We start from the raw sequence: 25,411 nt of genomic DNA, 5'->3' as shown, positions 1-25,411 counted from the left end.
GACACACTAACTGCACATTCAGAAATAGGTCCCACTGCACACCATGCTGGGTGATGCTAACTAGCACTGCGCTACCAGCTGTTAGGGCTCTTTGTTCAGGATCGTAAAGCCAGGCGGAGGATGATGAGCAGAGAGCGTCTGAGTTTGCAGCTTTTAAACAGTTTCATGTTGAATCTGCCTTTTATGTAGGGCGGGGCTCTGGCAGCTCCGTAGGTGCTTTTACCTGGACGTACAGGCCTGGTTTTTGATAACCAGATTGACGGTGCTGGAGAAGAAGTTGTAGAGAGCGAAGGTAAGAGTGGTCCCAGTGCTGACCAGGGCAGTGACCCCCTCAAGTTAGGCAAGTGGCTCCAGCAGGTCCCGGGAACAACATCAGGGATCTCTGTTCAGAAGAGTGCAGTATGAACAGCTAAGATACTGCGCAGGACCCTCAAGCTACTGAGGACCCCAGCTTGAAACCCGAGTTTTATTTTTATACACACACACACACACACTCATATATACTTTTATATTTGTTTAGTTCAGATTTCAGTTTGTGTCTGTAGATGTGAGAAGAAGCAGATCCAAGTGACATTACTCACAGCTGAGCTGATCAATACAAGGATTAAGTGTGTGTCTGTGTGTGCCATTTCTAAGCAAACAAACACCATAACAGGTGAGGAGGTGTTTGTTGGTCACATGACCTGACACATATCCCCACAATCCCCGGCGGTTAAACCTCTGATTGAACTGTCACTCAGACTTTGTATGTGTGTTTGATACAATAACACACACACACACACACACACACACACACACACAGGTGAACATTAACTTGAACGTGAAAAACAGATATCATTGTATCCTGGCTGGTGTGTGTGTGTGTGTTTTTGATGAAGTGGGTCAAGACGAAGTAGAGCAGCACCACCGGGGATTCTGGGTAATAGAATCCAGGTCTGCCGTGATTCGCCGAAGGTCACGAATATTAATTGTCTTATTAACACCTTCCTCCCTCGTCAAGAGTTTAGTGAAACCCAGAAGAGCATGTGTGTGTGAGTGTTCATGTGTGTGTGAGTGTTCATGTGTGTGTTGTCAGACTGATCTTGGTCCTTTGTCCCTTAGAGCCCCCTGTACCCATCGCCCCTCCTCAGCTGACAGCAGTTGGTGCCACCTACCTGTGGATACAACTTAACGCCAACTCGATCAATGGGGACGGACCAATCACTGAGCGAGACGTGAGTGCTGATTGGTCACTGATTCAGAAGTGTGGCTACAGCTACGACATTGGCTAACATTGCATAGTTAGCTTATCAGCCTGCTGTTCCCTTTAACAGGCTAATAGTCAAAGAAAGTTTAGACGCTGGAGCCACAAACTGTGGCAGAATTCTGTAATGCATAGAACTTACAATTCTATAGTATGTATGTATGTATGTGCAGATGTATATGCGTGCATTTTTTTTTTTCAAAGAAAGTTTAGATCCAGGAATTTGCTTTATATTTGTTTTGGTCGGGTGATTTTTGTCCACTTCTGGGGCAGCCTACCTGTAACATTGTGCTCGCTTTCAGGTTGAGTATCGGACGACAGCAGGCATGTTGATCGACACCACACCGGTTGATAAGCCCACTCATAAAATCGGGCATCTGGACCCCGACACAGAGTATGAGATCAGTGTGCTCCTCACCAGGCCCCTGGATGGAGGCACAGGGAACCCCGGGCCACCGCTCAGAGCCAGGACCAAGTGTGCAGGTGGGTGAAAGTGAGGTCACATGGTCGAACCCTGCAGCCAATCAGTGATGAGGGCCGTTTCATGTCATCATAGTTGGTTTTGTTTTGTAGAGACCCTCGGGTGATTGCTAGCAGCTAGCAGCTAACCGTGTGGCTCCACTCACACTGCTCTTATTAGGAGGTTAATGGCTGAGTCATTAGCGTACCGTGCTAAGCTGCATTAGCACTGAGCTCATCAGGTGGCTAATGGTTAACGATGAGCTCCTTAAGACAGCCAGCTTTGTTAGCATCACACTCATTAGCTCCTAATGGCTACTGCGTACACACTACGCTAGCAGTTAATCTCCTGAATGAACACACCAACACACTGTGCCGCAGGTGTGTGTGTGTGTGTGTGTGTGTGTGTGTGCGTGTGTGTGTGTGTGTGTGTGTGCGTGTGTGTGTGTGTGTGTGTGTGTGTGTGTGTGTGTGTGTACGTGTAACCAATACGTCTACTCACCAAAGAATGAGTGAAGCAATATGGATAACAGCAGAGGACAATTTATTTAGGGTCTGATGGCAATTTACCATCGGTGTCCAGCACTTTAAAGGATTGATGGACTGGAGCACATCTGTCCTTAACATACCCTCTTAAACATCAGCTTGACACTGATATATCAAAGGAAACTTAACCGACTTTGAATGCAAATGTTTCAACCTGAACAACTTAAAACTTCTCTGGGATACAATGTAAACAAAGACAAGAAGAAGAAAAATATTTCCATCAATAGTCACTTTTCCTAACCAGGAGACAAGTGAATATATTATGTAAAGAGTCCTTTTTCTCAGTCCTGGGGTTGTAACACCACAACCTCCTCAGTCCGTAATCAAAGAGTGTCTATTTGACAATAACCAAAATGTCTTTGGATAGTCTTTGTGAATGCAAACAAAAAAAACAAAAAAAAAACAAATGGTATTAGCTGGCCAGCAAAATAAAGAGAGTGTATGGCACTGAGTGCGGGCGTGTGTGTGAGTACTTCGGTCCAAATAATCAAGGTCCGGATGGATGAAGGGATGGCGGCCGCTTGTCCTTTAATGGCACCAGTAAGGCAGCACAGTAGTAAGGCAGCACAGCAGCGAGGCAGCACAGCAGTAAGGCAGCACAGCAGCGAAGCGTCTGGCAGGAGAACGAACAATAGTCCTTTTCAAGGCTACTGCAGAAGGCGATATTCCCCGCTAGCTCACCCCAGCTTGCTCTCTGGCACAGCTACAAGCCACGTGAGCTCATAGCCCCTCCCGCTAGGATGTACTACCACAGTCGACTGTCGTAAAGCAGCCGCAAACCAATAGCAATAAAAAAAAACTCAAAATCATTGAAGAACATTTTATAACACCCAATATAGGTATATACATATATACTGAATATCACACAATATCAGATAACCAAATTAACACTGGGTTACATACGCAAACAAAAAACTGGATGTTATTAGCAATTAGCTCGCTAATTACACAGGTGCAGCCTTTTTATTGCTGGTGCAGTTGTTACTTCATCTGTGGAGTGTTTGCTTGTTCCACACGTTTCTATTCGTTGTAATTATTATTAGTGCCAGTCTTCATAATTCAGATTCATTTGATCTGTTTTTATTCACATACCTGTGTTTGAATTTATAGAAAGAATATAACCCATATGCTTACATTATTGTCAGTATAAGTTTTATTTACATGATCACATTATCAACAGCAACAAAGAGCTTTGTGTTTCAAAGAGGAACTATATTTTTAAACAAAGAACATCAGCAGACACTTAGATTCACAAAAATATTTAGTAAAACAATCATAATTTAAAGAAAACCACAATGTTATTTTTTAGGTGATGATAATATCAATCTCAGCTTAACCCTTTAAGACCTACCATAGAACCAAGTCCGCCAGAGCTTATATTATATTTTTACATGCTCTAGAGACATTTTTGGGAGAATTTCAAGTTGATATACATCAATACAACAATTATAGCCCAAATTGTAATAATATGTATGCATTGAGTGCATAGTAATTACATAAAATTGCAAAGAATGCGATAAACTGCAAAAAAAATTGAAAAAATTTCTAGTTAGAGAAATTTAAGAGGCTTATCCCTCAAAACTGTAAATACAAAAAAGTTGCACAAAATAGTTTCCCACCACAGGAAATTTTATTTAAGTGTCTTCATAGTTTTATTTTTGAAATATACCAATTTTTATACACTGCAGGAAAAACTAAAATAAATATTATAGTGCACATTTGCAAAAAAACCGCATGTGCATCAAAATAAACTATTTCCAGCAGTGCAATATGAGTCCTAAGCATCCCAGAAACAATACAGAGAGTCATAAAGTCAAACATAACTTTGAAAGACACCAGTATAGGCTTATAAGGCCCCGATGGTAAAAAAAAACTACATTTCCGCAAAATGACGTCACTTTCGGTTTTGGGCAGGACATGGCGGACATGCGATAGTTCGCGCTGATGGACGTAGGAAGTGTTACAAACAGCTGATCGGATCGGCAAAGCGTGTTTCTGGAATATTATGTTTTTGTTGCTGCAAGCGCTTTTTATGCAGTTTTTGCAAAGCTATATATGGAAGGAAACCGTGACCGAGGACAAGCTGATGGCATAAGATGTAAGTACAACTTCTCCGGTTTCATATGCAAAAAAGATTATTGCGCTAGCTTACATGGTTGCAGTGCTACCGGGATTTAAAAATAGTTATGCAAAACGGCCGGCTTTAAAGGGTTAAAAGAAAGTGTGCAAGTTTTTTCATGTCAGCATTACACCACCTCTATTTTCCACAGTGATAATTATAAAAGCATTCACTTCAATTTCCTTTAAGAAAAAAAATAATAAAAAAAACTTCAACATAAAAAAGTCATGTTTGAACAAAATATGAATCAAAATCAATGCAGATGTTTCCAATGCTGACGTGTTTTTGTGTGCTTGCCTCCAAACTTCATGTTTTCCAGTCCTGCTGTCAGTCGTTCCAGTGGCGACACTGTGAACAACTGTGTCAGGTTTCAACATGCCGGCGTCTCAGACCTGCTGCTTCATGACTCATTTCAACACCTCGCAGCCACTGTCATGTTCCTATAAACTTGTGTGTCTGTAGAACCCCCCCCCCCCCCCCCCCCCCCCCCCATTACACCCTCCATAGCCCCCACCCTCAGAGGCTTCCTGTCACACTGACCTGTGACAGTGAGGAGCAGGTTCATCCTTTAGTGTGCTTTTGAAGGCTGTTATGCGCATGTGTGCTGTCCTACATGCACTTGGATTCTTGATGCACTTCCTGGTACAAGCCAACTGAGAGCCTCTTATTCCAGGAGGAAAAATGAAAAACATGCCCAGCAGTCAAGTTCTGATGATCACTGATGTTATTTCGGTCATTGAGGAGGCTGTAATGGTTCTTGGTGACATTGTAAGGGTCTGTGGTGAATCATTGGTGCTGATAAAGCTCTGACAGCTTTTGCTGCATTTCTAATGAGACCTGATGAGGGTCTTTGTGCTAATGGTCTTTAAGAAAGCTCTAGTTGCTCATGGTGACGCGGTGATGGTGTGGATGAGGTCTGCTGTGTTCTCATAGCCTGTATGAGTTTCTAATGGTCCTTGGTAGTAGGGCTGTTTGATATAACAATATATATATCGGATGACGATATGAAAAAATCTATCGTTTCATATTACACTATCGTTTTGTTTCGTGGTGTCACAAAATAAACTGTTTATGGCAACATTTTTTTCATGGTTTTGATGGTCACTGTAGTGGCTATAGTAATCTCTTAAAGTTCTCTCTTTCTCTTATATTTAAAATAACCACACTACGGAGAGACAAGCGACTTTTTTTACACGCTGTCATTAGCAACAATGACAGTAAACCCAGTGTGTGGCTCCGCTGTCCGCCTGTTTATTTTCCACATAAACCTTTCACAATGAAGCTGAAGAGCCTGTTGAGATTTTTCAAAATAAACTGAAATGATGACAAACAGAAGGTCCAGTCAAAACAAATGGAGCCCTGATTCCTAAATGAGAGGCCACCTCTGTAGCATGGACATGGTTTGGTTATGAAAAGTCAGAAAACTGTAGTATGCAAATTATGGTGCAATCGGGTCCCCACGTCAGACTCAGAATCGCGTGAAAGAGTATGAAGAGAGTTTACGGATGAGAAGCAAAGAAAGAGCAGTCAGGTGCTCAAAATAAACCTTAGACTCCAACGTTAGAGCAGGCTTTTCCCCGCAGCACGCCGTGTAATAAATACTCACAAAGAAAACGGCAGCCGTTACAACTTGTGTCTAAAAATGTATCGTTTCGTGCATCTTGATTTGGCTCTCGGAGGAGGCGGACGCACTTTTCTCCTCTCCCTTATCTTTCCTGCTAGTTCTTATGTCCTTGTCTAGTCTCGTGTCTTTTTTGTATTACTTTCCCTGGAACACTCTCTCACAGTCTGTGTCTAAAACCTAAAAGAGAATTATGGATTTGATCAACTGGTCTCTGAATGCTATTGACACCCTTTAACGAGAAGTCTGGTGTTATGGTGTGTTGATACCTGTGCATTCCTGTATTATCCTTTTGTGTTGCACATTTCAGTGTTTTTTTTTCCTCGCTACCTGGCCTGACCTGTCTCCCCAATGTGATGTTTGTATTGTATGTACGGTCGGCAAGGTCTGTCATCTCGGTTGTGGGCAAAAGACCTGCAACTGACAAATAAAGGCTATCTCATCATCTCATCTCTCATCAGTTAAAACACTCGACTCCAGCTACACGACACTCAGCTGAAAGCACGTCACACAAGTCGAGCTGCCCGAGATTCACAGAATTTACAGAAAATGTAAAACTTTTGTGATTTATGTCATTGTTGGGACGATAAATATCTTATATCGGGATATGAGATTTTAGTCATATCACACAGTCCTACTTGGTAGTGTTCTCACAGCCTGTATGAGGTTCTAATGGTTCTTGATAGTGTTCTCACAGCCTGTATGAGGTTCTAATGGCCCTTGGTAGTGTTCTCACAGCCTGTATGAGGTTCTAATGGTTCTTGATAGTGTTCTCACAGCCTGTATGAGGTTCTAATGGCCCTTGGTAGTGTTCTCACAGCCTGTATGAGGTTCTAATGGCCCTTGGTAGTGTTCTCACAGCATGTATGAGGTTCTAATGGCCCTTGGTAGTGTTCTCACAGCCTGTATGAGGTTCTAATGGCCCTTGGTAGTGTTCTCACAGTCGGTGAGAGTTTTTTGGTTCCTCAGTATGTCCTAGATCACAAAACAAAGTGATTGTGTCAGTCTGTGTGATAACCTCCACCTCTCTGGGACTGTCAGCAGACTAAAGCAAGCGCTCCTCTGAGATTGACAGCAGGAAACACGGAGAAACCAAAGATATGTTAAAAACTGTGAGTGTGTGTGTGTGTGACTGAGGGCTCACACACTGTTAGTGTTGTGATACACACACTCTCAACATTCGCTCTGATGGCACTCGTCTCTTTCTTCAACTCACTTTTATTTATTCATTTTAGTGCTGATCAATTATGAAGCAGCCTGCGTGTGTGTGTGTCGTCAATAATGGATGAGTGTGTCCATCATACAAGCTTTAGGACTTAGAGCTCAGTGAGGCGACTCAGCGTGGTGGCAGATAAACAGGACTTCGTCATTTCACATTCTGCTTCATACCCTCATCTTGATCACTGATCAGTGCGACAAACTCTTCACGTTCCATCAGGATCAGCGAGGCCGTCTGAACATCTCCCTGTGATCTGTGGTGTGTTCAATCAAACTTTATTCATCCTCTGATGTATAAACGAAACTCTGATAAAGCTTCACTGATGTAACAAACATTTGTTTTCAGTTCAGGCCGTCTAGAGAAGGCTGTGTTATCTCTCTGCAGTCACTTGATGTTTTCTTCTACTTCATTATTGTTATTATTATTATTCACATACACACTGCCATGTAAAAACAAACTTTATTACATTTAGTAGTACATGTAGTCAGAGGTAAACACGGCAGAACAATCAAACACATTCTCATTCAACACTGATTCTTGCATTTCCCATTATGCACCTGGACACTTTGTAACCACGTCTGTCCTCTGTGTGCTCACTCATCTGTTTATTCATGAAAATCAGATGTTTGCAGAGCTGATGAGTCCTTTAAAGACAGAGGGAGGAAAGCTCTGAATACAAACGCCGTGTGGGTGGAGCCTCAAAATGAATCAATAACATCTTTAAATGCTTCTTGAGACATCCGTCTGCTGGACGAGCAGCTGCACACGATCAATACGTTTAAAGCTGTGGGTGGTAAAAAGCCTAGGTGTCAGTATCAGAGCTGATCCTGAGAAGCAGACATTGATAAATCGAGTAAAACTGAAAACCTGAACGTTTGGTGGCACCAGAAGTCAGAGCGAACCCAGAAGCCGAGGAGAGCCGAGCTGGAATCCTCCCGCTTATAGAAAGATGAAGAGTTGAGCATCGGTCATGAAATAAAAACCTTTGTGTGTGTGTGTGTGTGTGTGTGTTAACATCCATTAAAGTGTGTGTGCTGTTTGTTGAGGCTTTTAGAAAAATATCACATGAATATTTGAGTTTTTTCTCTTTCCACCTCAGATTTTCACGCTCTGCTCAGCTCTCTGACGTTTTAGTGCTTTTACTTCTGTGCTTGGTTCTCCGACGTTCCAGCATTATGCTGTCTAATACTGAGAAGTCGTCATCAGGCCTTTATAAGTGAGACCCAAGCTGATTTTAAGCAAGCAGCTGGTGGAGACCAAACCAGAGCTAAAAGACAGCGAGCACTGCTCAGAGGATTGCCAACACAATAGATGTCTCAGTGGACGCTGACATCGTTGTCCCAAAGTCGCAGCGTCTGTTTGTTTCCCCCTGGGAATGATTGCGGAATGAAGTTCAGACATGAGAGACAAAATGTGAAATGAAAATTGAAGGCGAGCAAGTTCATGAATGTGTTTGTGTCAGTGTGAGGCAGCATGATCACCTGTAGCACAACGTTCATGGCAGACCGTTTACCTGTACCGTAACGTACCATACCACCTTTATTTATAAAGCACTTTAACATAAAACCAGAGTTCACAAAGTGCTGTACATGCTAAAAGCATAAGTAAAGAAAATTAAAATGAGATAAGATAAAATAAATAACTAAAAAACTAAAATAAATTGAAACATGTCAAAACAAATTGAGTCAACCCCTCTAATCAATGCCAAAGGCTTCAGCGAATAAATATGTTTTAAGAAGACTTTTAAATTCAGAGAGAGAAGAGGCCTGACTAACATGCAAGGGTAGATCATTCCACAACTTTGGAGCAACTACAGCAAAAGCACGATCACCTTTTTAATTTTTCATATTTATTTCCTATCTTATTCATAGCCTTTTCCTTTTTTGTTTTCTTTAGGTCACGAGCAGTTGTCCAAGCATTTCACTACATATCGTACTGTGTATGACTGTGTACGTGACAAATAAAATTTGAATTTGAATTTGAATTTGATTTATACTTAGTTTTCGGTACCTTAAGGAGCTGCTGATTGGCGGACCTAAGGGAACAGGCAGGTGTATATGGTTGTAGTAGCTCCGAGAGGTAGGGGGGGGGCCAGGCCATTAAGAGATTTAAAAGCAAATAAGAGAATTTTAAAAACAATCCTAAAATGTACAGGTAGCCAGTGGAGTGAAATTAAAATTGGGGTAATGTGCTCAAACCTTTTTGTTCCAGTTAAAAGACGTGCTGCAGCATTTTTCACAACCTGCAGCCGCCTAATGGACGCATCACTAACCCCAAAATAAAGTGCGTTACAATAATCCAGCCTAGAAGTAACAAAGGCATGGATTACTGTCTCAAAATGCTGTTTCGATAAGATGGGTTTTATTTTGGCTAATTCCCTCAAATGAAAAAAGCTAGATCTTACAACAGCTCTGACCTGGCTTTCAAGTTTAAGATTTGCCTCTATTTTAACTCCCAGATTAGTGATGACTGGTTTAACATACTGTGCCAGTGAACCAAGATCTATAATAGTGGCCTCAGAAGCGCCACCAAAAACCATCACTTCTGTTTTCTGTTCATTAAAATGTAAAAAGTTCAAAGCCATCCAGGCCCTTATTTCATCAAGGCATCTGAGCAGCGAGTCTACTGAGAAGCCATTTATCTTTTTAAGTGGGAAATAAATCTGGGAGTCATCGACGTAGCAGTGGAAAGAAATCCCACGTTTCCTGAAAATAGACCCAAGGGGTCGGAGATATAGAGAGAAAAGAAGCGGGCCTAAAACTGAACCCTGTGGGACCCCACATTGAAGAGAAGCAGCAGAGGATACAAACTCCCCGAGTTTCACAGAGAAAGTTCGCTCTGCCAAATAGGATCTGAGCCACTGCAGTGCGGTACTCCGCATACCCACCAACTGCTCTAAACGGGAAATTAAAATATTATGATCCACTGTATCAAAAGCAGCAGTTAAATCTAACAGCACAATAATAACACAGTCACCTGAGTCATTTGCCAAAAACACATCATTAAAAACTCTTAAAAGGGCAGATTCGGTACTATGTAAAGCTTTAAAACCAGATTGGAAAACTTCTAAAATACAGTGTTCTTCTAGGAAGGACATTAATTGCTTGTAAACGACCTTTTCAAGAATCTTTGAGATAAAAGGCAGTTTGGAAATAGGTCTGTAATTCGCAATAATATCAGGATCAAGAGCAGGTTTCTTGAGTAGAGGCTGAATCACCGCATGTTTGAGATTGACAGGTACAACACCAGAGGACAGACTACTATTTACAATGGATTGTACAGCTGATGCTATAGTGAGAAAAACCTCTTTGAAAAATCGAGGAGGGAGAGCATCATAAGGGGAACCTGAGGGCTTCATGTGAGCAACCAACTCCTGCAGGCAGAGCAAGGAAACTGGCTCGAACCTGTCAAAGACAGCAGAACTAGGGACAGGGGTAGAAGGGTCGAGAACGGACTGGGAAGTCTGCGCTTTGACAGATAGCACTTTATCAATAAAAAAGTGCAGGAAGTTTTCACAAATTTCCTGAGAAGACTCGACACCAGCAGTCTGTGGAGCATGAAGGACCATGTCAATAGTCTTGAATAAGACATGAGGCTTACGACAATTTGCCTGAATAATAGCAGCAAAATGTTTCCTCTTAGCATCTTTTACAATTTTCTGGTAAGAATTCCAGTAGTCTTGTAACATTTGGTATGACACCTGAAGTTGATCCTTCTTCCATTTACGTTCAGCTCTCCTACACTTTCTTCTGGCAGCCCGGGTGTCTTCATTCAGCCAGGGTTCAGATTTGGCTTTTACTTGCCTAAGCTTAAAGGGGGCCACTGAATCTAAAGCAGTTTGGCAGACAGAGTAAAACCACGTACTCAGCTCTTCTGTATCATTGCATATGAAATCAGGAAGGCCGCCGTTCTGATTAAAAACAATAGAGAACTGTCCAGCAGAGGAAGGGTTAAAAATACGACAGCTCCTAGCAGCAACAGGAGGAAGATTAACTTTGGTACAAGGAAGGAAAACCTCAAACAAGACAGGCCTATGGTCTGACCATACAATATCACAGACCTCTAAGTTAGAGACAGGTAAATTGTGAGTTAAAACAAGGTCCAACGTGTGCCCATATTTTTGTGTAGGCACAGACACAGGTTGCACAAGATCAAAAGAGTCAATAAGATTTAAAAAGTCCTTTGCCATTGGCTTGTCAGGGCAGCACACATGAATATTGAAGTCCCCAATAATAAGGACATGATCATATTTTGGCATAATTTCAGCCAACAGATCAGACAAGTCATCTAAGAAGTTCTTATTGTATTCATGTGTAACAGAACGTTCACCTATACCGTAACGTTCATTTGTAACAGAACGTTCATAGCAGAACGTTCACCTGTACTGTAATGTTCATGTGTAGCAGAACGTTCACCTGTACCGTAACGTTCATTTGTAGCAGAACGTTCACCTGTACCGTAACGTTCATTTGTAGCAGAACGTTCACCTGTACCGTAACGTTCATTTGTAGCAGAACGTTCACCTGTACCGTAATGTTCATTTGTAGCAGAACGTTCATAGCAGAACGTTCATCTGTACCGTAATGTTCATTTGTAGCAGAAAGTTCACCTGTACCGTAACGTTCATTTGTAGCAGAAAGTTCACCTATACCGTAATGTTCATGTGTAGCAGAACGTTCATAGCAGAACGTTCATCTGTACCGTAACGTTCATTTGTAGCAGAAAGTTCACCTGTACCGTAATGTTCATGTGTAGCAGAACGTTCATAGCAGAACGTTCATCTGTACCGTAACGTTCATTTGTAGCAGAAAGTTCACCTGTACCGTAATGTTCATGTGTAGCAGAACGTTCATAGCAGAACGTTCATAGCAGAACGTTCATTTGTAACAGAACGTTCATAGCAGAAAGTTCACCTGTACCGTAACGTTCATTTGTAGCAGAAAGTTCACCTGTACCGTAACGTTCATTTGTAGCAGAACGTTCATCTGTACCGTAACGTTCATTTGTAGCAGAAAGTTCACCTGTACCGTAATGTTCATGTGTAGCAGAACATTCATAGCAGAACGTTCATTTGTAACAGAACGTTCATAGCAGAACGTTCACCTGTACCGTAATGTTCATTTGTAGCAGAACGTTCACCTGTACTGTAATGTTCATGTGTAGCAGAACGTTCACCTGTACTGTAATGTTCATGTGTAGCAGAAAGTTCACCTGTACCGTAACGTTCATTTGTAGCAGAACGTTCACCTGTACCGTAATGTTCATTTGTAGCAGAACGTTCACCTGTACCGTAATGTTCATTTGTAGCAGAAAGTTCACCTGTACCGTAATGTTCATGTGTAGCAGAACGTTCATAGCAGAACGTTCATCTGTACCGTAACGTTCATTTGTAACAGAACGTTCATAGCAGAACGTTCACCTGTACCGTAACGTTCATTTGTAGCAGAACGTTCACCTGTACCGTAACGTTCATTTGTAGCAGAAAGTTCACCTGTACCGTAACGTTCATTTGTAGCAGAACATTCACCTGTACCGTAATGTTCATTTGTAGAAGAAAGTTCACCTGTACCGTAATGTTCATGTGTAGCAGAACGTTCATAGCAGAACGTTCATCTGTACCGTAAAGTTCATTTGTAACAGAGCGTTCATAGCAGAACGTTCACCTGTACCGTAACGTTCATTTGAAGCAGAACGTTCACCTGTACCGTAACGTTCACATGTAGCAGAACGTTCATGGCAGACTGTTCACCTATACCGTAACGTTCATGTGTAGCAGAACGTTCATAGCAGAACGTTCATCTGTACCGTAAAGTTCATTTGTAACAGAGCGTTCATAGCAGAACGTTCACCTGTACCATAACGTTCATTTGTAGCAGAACGTTCACCTGTACCGTAACGTTCATTTGTTGCAGAACGTTCATAGCAGAACGTTCACCTATACCGTAACGTTCATGTGTAGCAGAACGTTCATGGCAGAACGTTCACCTGTACCGTAATGTTCATGTGTAGCACAACATTCATGGCAGAACGTTCACCTGTACCGTAACGTTTGTGTGTAACAGAACGTTCATAGCAGAACGTTCACCTGTACCATAACGTTCGTGTGTAGCAGAACGTTCACCTGTACCATAACATTCATTTGTAGCAGAACGTTCATGGCAGAACGTTCACCTGTACCGTAACGTTCATTTGTAACAGAACGTTCATAGCAGAAGGTTCACCTGTACTATGACGTTCATGTGTAGCAGAATGTTACCTGTACTGTAACGTTCATGTGTAACAGAACGTTCATAGCAGAACGTTCACCTGTACTATGACGTTCATGTGTAGCAGAATGTTACCTGTACTGTAACGTTCATGTGTACCGTAACGTTCATATGTAGCAGAACGGTCACCTGTACCATAACGTTCATGTGTAACAGAACGTTCATAGCAGAACGTTCACCTGTAGCATAACGTTCATGTGTAGCGTAGCGTTCATATCAGAACGTTCACCTGTACCGTAAAGTTCATGTATAACAGAACATTCATCTGTACCATAACGTTCATGTGTAGCAGAACGTTCATGGCAGAAAGTTCCCCTGTCACAGGATATGGAGAACCTGATCTGTATTTAGACTGGATTCACTGGTTTCCAGCTGCTCTCTCACTAAGCGGCTGTTCTGGTCAGCGCCTTCGATCATCCATCACTGATTCTCATCTCTCTTCGTCTTCAGCCATCCTCTCATATTAAATCTCCTGGAAATGAAAAATTAAACCTCTCCTCCTCCTCCTCCCCTTCATCTTAAAGTCACCTTCAGACGTTCATCACTTGTCTCTCTGCCTGTAATCTGTTCTTCTGTGGTGTTTAAAGTGAACACATGTAACAGCGGCACGAGGAAGAGTGTGGACAATCCATCAGACAGGAAGTGACCTCAGAACATCCACAGAAAAAAGAGAGCAGTAATAATTCTGAGTGTGTGTTTATGTGTCACTTTATGAAAGGTGATTTGTTCCTCATACAAAAACATTAGCATCACTGATTTATGCACATATCTGCAGCATGTCATTAGCTGGTAAGCGTTTATGGCCACAGACTGTAGGGGGCGTTAGGCTACGAGCCATTTACAGTATATGAGCTCAGTTCGGTTAATATGTGTTAAAGAAAAGGGCTGGACGATGTGGAACAAAATGACTTCTATCGATTTTATATTGACCGGGTTTCATAATTCTATGGAGGCAAAGTTATTTCACTGTAATCGTTTAACACCCAGCTCCAAAGAAACGCCGTGATAAAGGAGGAGAAAGCGAGGTTCTCATCATAAAACTCTGAAAGGTTGAAATTTCCTGCTTTTCACTGAGAACAAAGCACCAGCTGTGTGTGTGTGTGTGTGTGTGTGTGTGTGTGTGTGTGTGTGTGTGTGTGTGTGTGTGTGTGTGTGTCAGCAGGGTGAATGCTGGAAATCTGTTTCCATCAGTCAGGGTCGTGTTGGCTGAAAAGGTCACAGGAAGAGGGAGGCTCAGAAACGCAGAGGGAGACGAGTTCAGCTTTTTAAACCCAGCAGAAGATTAAAAAAAGACTCATGTGGGCAACAAACATGTCCTGGTAATGTGGAGAATGAGAGTCCACAGCTTGTGTGTGTGTGTGTGTGTGTGTGTGTGTTACTAATTATTAGATATTGAAACCAGCGCACTGAAGACTCTCCCCCCCATTCTACTTTTAAATACTCTAGGAACAACAAGTAAGCCTGCAGTGCGAGAGCGAAGTGCTCTAATAGGGTGATATGGTACTACAAGGTCATTAAGATAAGATGGGGCCTGATTATTTAAGACCTTGTATGTGAGGAGCAGGATTTTGAATTCTGGATTTTAACAAGAAGCCAAAACAGGAGAAATCTGCTCTCTCTTTCTAGTCCCTGTCAGGACTCTTGCTGCAGCATTTTGGATTAGCTGAAGGCTTTTCAGGGAGTTTTTAGGACTTCCTGATAATAATGAATTACAGTCGTCCAGCCTGGAAGTAATAAATGCATGAACTAGTTTTTCAGCGTCACTCTGAGACAGGATATTTCTAACTTTAGAGATGTTGCGCAAATGGAAGAAAGCAGTCTTACATATTTGTTTAATATGTGCATTGAAGGACATATCCTGGTTCCTCACAGTGTTACCGGTGGCCAAGGTAATGCCACCCAGAGTAAGAATCAGGTTAGATACCATATTTCCAAAAGTTGAATCTGTTCATCTGGACTTCTGGTTTCAGTCATTATGCAAATGTACTGTTTATAAGATTGAAACCTGCAGTCAGCTGAGACTGAAGAAGCCACTTGGATGAGTGACGAAATGTTTCTCTCACTGAAAACGCTACGTCCAGATGAACAGAATCAACTTGAGCATGCATCAAGACGTTAGATACCATATTTCTAAGATTTTCAGGGCCGAGTACAATAACCTCAGTTTGATCTGAATTAAGAAGCAGAAAGTTAGCGGCCATCCAGGTCTTTATGTCTTTAAGACATTCCTGCAGTTTAACTCATTGGTGTGTGTTATCTGGCTTCATGGACAGATAGAGCTGGGTGTCATCTGCATAGCAGTGTAAATGTATGCTATGTCTTCTAATGATGCTGCCTAAGGGAAGCATGTATAATGTAAACAGAATTGGTCCTAGCACTGAACCCTGTGGAACTCCATAATTAACCTCAGTGTGTGAAGAGGACTCTCCATTTACATGCACAAACTGGAGTCTATTAGATAGATATGATACAAACCACTGCAGCACAGTACCTGTAACACCTACAGCATGTTCTAATCGCTCTAATAGGATATTATGGTCGACAGTATCGAATGCTGCACTGAGGTCTAGCAGGACAAGCACAGAGACGAGTCCACTGTCAGAGGCCACAGAAGATCATCATCATTATCGTTTATTTATATAGCACTTTAAAAATACACCTGGTAGACCAAAGTGCTGTACAATACAAATATAAATATAGTAATAAAATAGCAAAAAGCAGACATAACAATAAAATTAATAAATAAAATGTCAGTTACCCACAGAGTTAAAAGCCAGGGAATAAAAATAGGTTGGAAAATAGGTTAAAAATCTGGACTTAAAAACTGGCACTGATGTAGCCTGTCTAATATGGAGTGGAAGGCTATTCCAAAGCATCGGTGCTGCAACAGAGAACGCCCGGTCTACTATAAGTTTCAGCCGTGACTTTGGGACTGAAAGCAGCAACAGCTGCTCAGCTGACCGAAGCGAGTGAATGAGGACATGGGGCTTTAACAAATCAGACAAATAAACAGGTGCCAGACCCTTTAGAGATTTAAAAACCAATGAAAGGACTTTAAAACGGATCCTAAATTCAATTGGAAGCCAATGTAGAGAGACCAAAACCGGAGTGATGTGGTCGAATTTCCTTCTACCAGTTAAAAATCGTGCCGCAGCATTTTGCACTAGTTGCAAGCGTGATAAAGTGCCCTGCCCAACCCCTATTAAAAGAGAATTGCAATAATCTAAATGTGAAAAAATAAAGGCGTGAATAACACTTTTCAAGTCACGCTTGGAAAGAAAGGGCTTAACCTTTGATAAACGTCTGAGGTGATAAAATGCTGATTTTACCACCCCGTTTACCTGACCAAAGGTAAGTGCAGAATCAATTTTTACTCCGAGATTTGTGATCGAACTCTTTAAATGGGAAGTCAAAGTGGCAAGATCAACATCTGGAGCGTGAGAAAAATGATTTGGACCAAATAAGATCGCTTCCGTCTTCCGATCATTAAAATTTAAAAAGTTTTTGGCCATCCATGCTTTAACATTACTAAGGCAGTAAAGCAGAGGTCAACTTGGGAAACTATCAGAATGACTAAAAGGTAAATAAAACTGGCAGTCATCTGCGTATAGATGGAATGACACTTTATGTTTTTGGAAAATCGCGCCAAGAGGCAAAAGGTACAGTGAAAACAATAACGGCCCAAGAATAGATCCCTGTGGAACACCCCAAAGCAGAGGGGATTAAGCCAAGGGGAGAAAGAAAGAGGGAAAGAGAAACAGCTGAGAAGAGGGACGGGGGAGAAGGGCAAAAACCAAAAACCAACAGAATGAGCAGAAAAAGAAAAAAAAAGAAGAATAAAAGAAAAGAAAAAGCATATATCAATCACCTGGATCACCTGCTGAGAAAGAAAAAAGAAAACAAGCAGAAGAGAACAAGAGTAATAGAATAAACAACATCACAATGATATATGGGAATATGACAGTAAATACTAAATGTTAAACATTATTGTGCAGCACATAAGATCAACAGAACACAGTGTGCTTTGAGGTAGGAGCCAAAAAGGGTGTAGTTTGTGGGTGTGATCACCCGTGTGTACATCTGTGAGCATGGACGCGTTTGTTTTTTGTTTTTTAAAAGGTTCCTTCATGTAATGATCTGCTAGAGGGTGTGGGGGGGCCACAGCCCCGTCCTCCAGGGCATGAAGCAGCCTGGTTTCTTAAGTAAAGGATGTATGACTATGCTTAAACTCCCTAGGTACTTGACCAGACAAAAGACTAGTCTCCAAAAGTTGATTCTGTTCATCTGAACGTAGCGTTTTGTAGCTACGTCCAGAGGAACAGAATCAACTTTTGGAGATTTGCTTTCCTGGATGATTGACAATGCACCAAGACAAAAGACTAGTATTAATAATGTTCAGAATGTGTGGTCCGATGGTAGGAAATCCCTTTTTGAGAAAACGGGGAGGAACAACGTCATTTGGAGAGCCACACAGTTGAGCATTCAGCACAAGTTTCTCTAAATCAGGTAAAAGAATTGGTAAAATAGCAGAGAACAAACCTGAGCAAGAACCATGCATGGCTGGGTCAGCAATAGATAGAGTCAGAGGTCTCAAACTAGCAATCTTGTCCACAAAATACTTAAGAAACTTATTGCACATAACCTCAGAAGAGTGCAAAAGAACATAGCCTTCTGTATTAAGTACAGAATTTCTAGATTTATATAGAACACGAGGGTTATGCAAGCTGGCAGCAATAAGTTGGGAAAAATAGGAGTGCTTGGCAGCCTTTACTGCTTTCTGATAGACTTTCCAGCTAGTCTTAAGAGCTTTCTCTTTTTTCCACCGTCTTTCACATCTTCTACATTCTTTTCTAGCGGCTCTGGTAAAATCAGTTAGCCAAGGAGCCTACGTCGAGGACAGATTTACAAGCAGAGTCCAAATAAGAAAATAGAAAAAAAGAATAAGAAAAAAAGAAAAGCAGCTCTTTACACCGGACCCAGGAGGGAAGGCAGCTTTACTTTGATAAAGTCAGCCAGGTCATTTCATCGTCTTCTGATCAGATTTAGCACTTCAACATTTAGTCTATAAATCTTAAAAGAAATTGTCCATAACCACACCTTCTAATTCATTTGGTTTCTGAGTTCCAAAGACCCAGAAAACTGAAATATTAACACTTACATCACCACGGACTGCCATTTGGCTTTTTCTACCTTTAAAACCCGGAGAGCAGCCAAATGGCTTTTAGCTAAGCTTTAGCTTCAGCCAAGTGGAAGCTAAATTGGCTAGTCATTCATATGTATATTAGGTTGTTAGCTGGGAATTCTGGAGGGAGGGGAGTGGGGGTGTGTGGATGAGGGGGTGGGGGAGCTGCTAAAAGCTGTGAACTTCCTTTTGTGTTTCATCTTGATGCATTCTCAATCATCCAGGGAAATAAATCTCCAAAAGTCACCAACTTGGAGTGTTTCAGTTTGCCGTCTTAGGGAGAAATCAACACACATGGGTGTATGTCCTTTGTTGCTGAGATTTATTGATAAAAACAGTACAAAAAACCAACCATTTGTACACATATTTACAAATAATAATAAAAAGTGAGTGAGTACATTTCAACATTATACCAGTGGTCTGATTGATGCCACAATGGAGCAAATCGAGCAAAGACTGATAAGTTCGCTGCAATTTCCAGTGTGTGGGGATCATTGGTCACCAACTGCATCACGTGCTACAACCCTGGTCTACATATCACCGTTGATGAACAGCTTTTCCCATCAAAGACTCGGTGCTGTTTCCTGCAGTATATTGCAAGTAAACCTGACAAGTTTGGGATCAAGTTTTGGGTGGCTTGCGACCTAAAATCCAAGTACATTTGCAATGTCTTCCCATATCTTGGCAAGGACCCCAATCGTCCCACTGGGGAGAGACTTTCTGAAAATGTAGTAATGAGGCTGATGGAACCATTCCTAGACAAGGGCAGAAATGTTACCACGGACAATTTTTTCACATCGCTTTCACTTGCGCAAAAACTTCTTAGACTGAAAACCACCATCCTCGGCACAGTCAACAAGATTCGCAGGGAAATTCCTCAATCCACTAGTGGATTGGCTAGTCATTCATATGTAAATGTGGTGGAGCTTGCAAGAGAGTTGGCTCACTCTCATGTAGCTGAGAAGAAGGCAAGAAAAGAACAGTTGCTTCGGACACAACCCTCCACACCTAGTCCTGGAAAAAGAGCCACGTGTCAGGTCAAACACAAATGCAAGAAAAATCAGGCCACTGTGCGATGTGTTCACTGCTACAGATACACATGTGGTAAATGCAGACTACAGATACCATGGCAGTGCCAGGATTGTGAGTGATTGCTGAAAATGTTGAAATGTACTCACTCACTTTTTATTATTATTTGTAAATATGTGTACAAATGGTTGGTTTTTTGTACTGTTTTTATCAATAAATCTCAGCAACAAAGGACCTACACCCATGTGTGTTGATTTCTGCCTAAGATGGCAAACTGAAACACTCCAAGTTGGTGACTTTTGGAGATTTATTTCCCTGGATGATTGAGAATGCATCAAGATGAAACACAAAAGGAAGTTCACAGCTTTTAGCAGCTCCCCCACCCCCTCATCCACACACCCCCACTCCCCTCCCTCCAGAATTCCCAGCTAACAACCTAATTTACATATGAATGACTAGCCAATTTAGCTTCCACTTGGCTGAAGCTAAAGCCTAGCTAAAAGCCTACCAGCCATTTGGCTGGTGGTGGGTTTTAAAGGTAGAAAGGTAGAAGCCTGGGACTCCTTTAAATAATAAATAAATAATTTAATATAGAATAATATAACAATATAACATAATTTATTTTTTTTTTGCTATTACTAATATCTAATTTTCCTTTAAAAGAAAATAAACCTGAAGAAGATAAAAAAAGATATATTGATTACTGTCCTGATTGATTGATTGGCTGGTTATCTCCGTTCAAATCAAATCAAATCAAAATCAAATCACTTTTATTGTCACATCACATGTGCAGGTACATTGGTACAGCACATGTGAGTGAAATTCTTGTGTGCGAGCTTCACAAGCAACAGAGTTGTGCAAATACAAGAACGTAAACAAGCAAAATACAAGAATGGCTACATCTGAAACTAATAAATATATGTACAATATATAATAGTATATGCATTTCTGGATGTGTATACTAAATATTTTTCTACGTGTGTGTGTGTGTGTGTGTGTGTGTGTGTGTGTGTGTGTGTGTGTGTGTGTACACATATTTTACAAATTAAATAGAGTAAACAATAAATAACATATATAAAATAAAATATACAGAGTGAGACATGTGCAAAACAGTGGCGTTACTGTACAGTTCCCTGAGCTCACTCTGAGTCTGGAGGTTGGTGTTAGCATCTTACCTTTGCAGGTGTCTGACCTCGCAAAAGGTTCACCTTACTGTCACAGTCTGACCTAACATCAGTAATCTGAGCTTTATCAAAGTATCAGTAATCTGAGTACACACTGGTGTAATCAGTAATCTGAATACACACTGGTGTAATCAGTGAATGCTGTGAACATGGCGCTCTGTAGTTCCTGACGGTTGTCATTTGTAGTTTTTGCCATGTTGTGGAAAACTACCTGGTGATGTCAGCAACTGGGTGCACTGGCTCCAAGTAATTTAAATGTCAGCCCAAAAAATGATGGGATGGAAACCATGACGACCACACAAACACACACACAGGTTTGATCAGAGGGGAATGGGAGGATTTTATGTGATAGCGTTCACTCTTCCCTCGGGGATTATGGGTAATGGGATCCACCTCAATGCCCTCCCCCCCCTCCTTCCCTTGACCCCCAACCCACATTGTTGCCGTAGCGATGTCGCTGTGTGAGTGTGTGTGTTCCCTGCAGACAGAGCATTTAAGTCGACATCTCTCTTTCAGAGCAACAATCGAGGTGCAGAAACTCACAAGTGCCTCTATTGTGTTCAGCTAAAAGCCTGCAGTGTGTGTGTATGTGTGTGTGTGTGTGTGTGTGTGTGTGTGTGTGTGTGTGTGTGTGTGTGTGTGTGTGTGGTCGATTGCGGCTGCACAGAAAACTTCTTTCCTGTTATTGTGCCCCACACACACACACACACACACACAACCACAAACGACAACAAAGAACAGGAAAGGTATTGTTCACCAGCTGCAGAAAATACCTGAACACACACACACACACACACACACACACACACACACACACACACACACACAGGGGTTTGTCAGGAGAAATTGCTCTTTCCTGCTCTCATCTATCATTCCCCCTCTGAGTGGAACGCTGTCTGTCATCTTGAAATAAAGCACTTAGATTGGCCACTAGAAAGACTGTGTGTGTGTGTGTGTGTGTGTGTGTGTGTGTGTGTGTGTGTGTGTGTGTGTGTGTGTGTGTGTGCCCGCGCGTGCGTGTATGTGTGTGTGCGTGTGAATGCGTGTGTGTGAGCGCGCTCAATTCGAAGCCTCCTTTAATCTCCCTCTCTGTGTCTCAGAGGGAGCTCGGGTTTTTTCCAGTGTTGGTTAAAGTCTCTGCTGGAGGCTCAGAGGGGGGAGGGGGGGGGGGCTCTGTGTGCCCCCCCCCCCTCTGAGGAGCCCAGACTGGACGGGCTGTAATGGTTCCCAGATGGTTCCATCTGTGTTCATGCTGTGTGTTAATAAAGTTTGAGTTGAAGTCTGTTTCCGTCCTCAGTGAAGCGTCAGGGTGGAGTCTGCAGTGCTGGATACCCATTGGTCCACTCCTCAGGCTTCTATCCAGCTGGATGTTGGTGATGCTGCAAGGTTCGGGTTTAGTTAACAGCCACTGGTTTTATATGTTTCTGCCTGTTTGGAGACACACGTGATAAACAGGAAACATGCAGGGTGACTGGGAAACACAATCCCTGCTAATCATCTGTTTCTTTTTCCATGTTTGTGTGGAGTGCTGAATTATCAGCTGATCATCATATTGTAGGGGAGCATCACACAGGCACAGATACCTGCTGATAAAATCCCAGAATTTCACTCATTAACGGGGAAATGAAACTCTTTACACATAAAGGCTAATATACCTCACTGAGCCTGGACCTAAGTCTGTCTGTGATGTTGGGTCGTGTTCAGCGCCATCTTCTGTCAGTATGGGATGTGACGTCATGTGATTGGTTGGTTGGTGCTAACAGACTCGCATTACTTTATGTTAGCTAACTACTGACAGGATGGATACCTCAGAGGAAATTAAGGGCACTTAAACTAAACGTGAGTGTGAGGGGATCACTTTAGTGCTGCAGCAGTGAGTTCATGTTGAACCAGGACAGACTGTCCACTTTACTGTCTATGTCTGTGGCAGGAAGTGGCTGTTCACTGTTTGGCTAGCTGCACTGAAACGGTAAAATCCAGCTGTTAGCTGTGATGTTGATGTTTGTAAAGCACGTTATAAACGAGGACTGTGGAGGAGGAGGAGAGCTGGTTTGAGTCACCAGACCGACCGGCTGGATTTTTCCTCGTCTGGTCGAATGTGCTGAGCGTCAGCTATTTTATGCAGTGTAATCATCTTTCTTTCAACAGCTCGAAATATTCACACCACAAACATAACCGTTTCTTACCGAAGCACAACTGGGAGTCCTAACATCCATCAGCATGTCCGTAAGAAAACAGATGGACGTGTGTGATGGACAACAAAAAGAAACAAACAGAGGTTTGAGGAAGAGATGGCACACCTTATTTTCTTCACATCGTCTCACTGGCTGGATTACTTCATATTAGAAGTGAGGAAAAGCAAAGCCCAGATATAAGTGAAGCAGACTGTAGCGAGGTGTTTTTCCTACGGACATGTAGATGCATGTCAGGATTTGCAGTCGTGCTTTGGTAAGAAGCATAGTTATGTTTGTGATTTTGTGTGCATGCAGTGAGCTGTTCTGTTGCATTTGACACATGCTGCTTCAGTCATTAACACCAACAGGAAGGTCAGCCGATGGAGACGAGGCGTGCCGATAAAAATGCTGAGCGATGAAGAAACTCAGATGGAGGTCACCTGGTCAGGTCCTGACAACTCTGATTGGCTGAGCACCGACTGACCCCAGAGCAAGGCGCCGGTTTGGCGACAGTTGGCAGCAGAGCGGAGCTGAGCCCTTCGCCAGCTCTGTTTTCACTTTACACACATAGAGGATTTTAGAGACGTGACAACGTGACGTTCACACTGCTTCCTTCAGTTTAAGGACAAACACCCGAATCCTCCGTCAAAGAAAACATGTTTACATCCATCAGAAGTTAAGAACAGCAGCAACAGGGCAGGAGCTTCAGTTTACTTTCATCATTGTGGAGAGGATAAGAAGGGGTACAGGTGAGCACAGGTGTGTCTCAATTCATTATCCTCATCACGTGTTCCTGTTTGTGTGGTCTCCGTGTTGGTTTCAGATCCGATGAACGGCCCACGGCGTCTTGAAGTCGTTGACATCCAGTCCAAACAGGTGGCGGTTCGCTGGGAACCATTCGGATACAACGTGACACGCTGCTACAGCTACAACCTGACTGTGCAGTACCGCTACAGACCTGCAGGGGCCCTGAGCAGGTACACACAGGAAGCAAGAGGGAGGGGCCAACAGGTGAAGAGAGGGAGGTCCCAATGGTAGAGATAGTAATGAACCAAATGAAGTGAGAGGGAGGGGCCAATGATTGGCAGAAGAGAGTAATCATACAAAAAGAGAAGGAGGGTCCAGCAGAAATTAGAGATAGAGAGTTGGACCACAGCTGGATGGAGGGCGTGGTGAACAGGTGAAGGTAGGAGGGGCTCTGAGGTGCTAGGAAAGAAGGAAACTGTACTTCTTTAAGTTTCATTTCATCCGAGAAGCTTCTTCAGTTCTAAACCAAATGGTGGAGAGTCCCAGGTATTTAAACCCTAGTGGGGGTGTCCCTTATGAGGGTCATTGAACCTGTATTGATCATGTGACTCACCACATGAGCCAAGGTGTGGGTCATTATCAGCTGAGGTGTCAGGTGTTACCAAAGGTCACTCTTTCGAGTATGCCGGTGTCCACATGTTGGACAGACAAGACAGATGGTTTGAGAGACGAGTGAAAGAAGCATCTATGTCCACTGTGAACAGAGGGCGGGGCTTACGACACAACTGTCTGCCATCTACAATCCTTCCCAGATGCCTAAACACCCACTCACATCCTGGGCCGTTGATCTTAATAAGTCACATGATGGAGTGGGGCAAGATCTCACAGTTGGTTCACCTGAAACCTCTGCTGATAATGACCCACGACTTTTTTTCACCCACTGGCTAATGTGATGAGTCACATGATCAGTAGTGGGTCCCTCATAAGGGACAACTTGATAAATAGATGAATACCACTCAACTATTTGGTTTAGAACTGAAGAAGCTTCTCAGATGAAACTTAAAGTCTAGCTGCTTTCTTTCCAAGCACCTGCTGTTTCTCCTGCAGGGAGCCAGCAAAGGAGGAGGTGCGGGAGGAGGAGGTGTATGACACAAGGAGCACCATGCCGACGCACACCGTACGCAACCTTCCACCCTTCACCAACGTCAGCCTGAGACTCATCCTGAGCAACCCCGAAGGACGCAAGGAGAGCGAGGAGCTTCTGGTGCTGACAGACGAGGATGGTAAAACTCTCCCTTGAGTCACAGTGGAATCACAGCAGAGTCACAGTAGAGATATAGTAGAATCAAAGGAGAATCACAGTAGAGTCACAACAGTTTCACAGTAGAAACACAGTAGAGTCTACTGCTTTGTCCTCCGATGGTAACCTATGGTGACATTTTGGTTTCAGTTCCCGGGGCAGTCCCCGTGGACTCGATCCTCGGCAGCAGCTACGAGCAGCAGATCAGCCTGAGCTGGAGGGAACCGCTGCAGACCTACGGCCTCATCCGGCAGTATGAGGTAAATACATACAACTCCCAGCAGGCTTTGCAGTCTCCCAGTCAGACCCCGTGAGTCATCTG

The 25,411-nt window shown here is 42.7% G+C and overlaps 1 protein-coding gene across 8 annotated transcripts in view; it reads left to right on the top strand.

Annotated features, from left to right (window-relative positions):
- Positions 1-25,411, top strand: part of LOC309714356 (receptor-type tyrosine-protein phosphatase mu-like) — a 220,385-nt gene that overhangs the window by 73,459 nt on the left and 121,515 nt on the right. For all 8 annotated transcript variants that reach the window (XM_082546726.1, XM_082546722.1, XM_082546725.1 and 5 more), the window contains exons 8-12: positions 1,102-1,214; positions 1,546-1,726; positions 23,866-24,019; positions 24,897-25,072; positions 25,240-25,349. In XM_082546726.1, coding sequence (XP_082402852.1) covers positions 1,102-1,214; positions 1,546-1,726; positions 23,866-24,019; positions 24,897-25,072; positions 25,240-25,349 — 734 coding nt within the window. The remainder of the gene's footprint in view (positions 1-1,101; positions 1,215-1,545; positions 1,727-23,865; positions 24,020-24,896; positions 25,073-25,239; positions 25,350-25,411) is intronic.

This window comes from Aulonocara stuartgranti, assembly GCF_965226115.1.
Source record: "Aulonocara stuartgranti genome assembly, chromosome: 9".
Classification (NCBI taxonomy): Eukaryota; Metazoa; Chordata; class Actinopteri; order Cichliformes; family Cichlidae; genus Aulonocara; species Aulonocara stuartgranti.
This window is presented reverse-complemented; position numbering and strand designations above follow the sequence as displayed.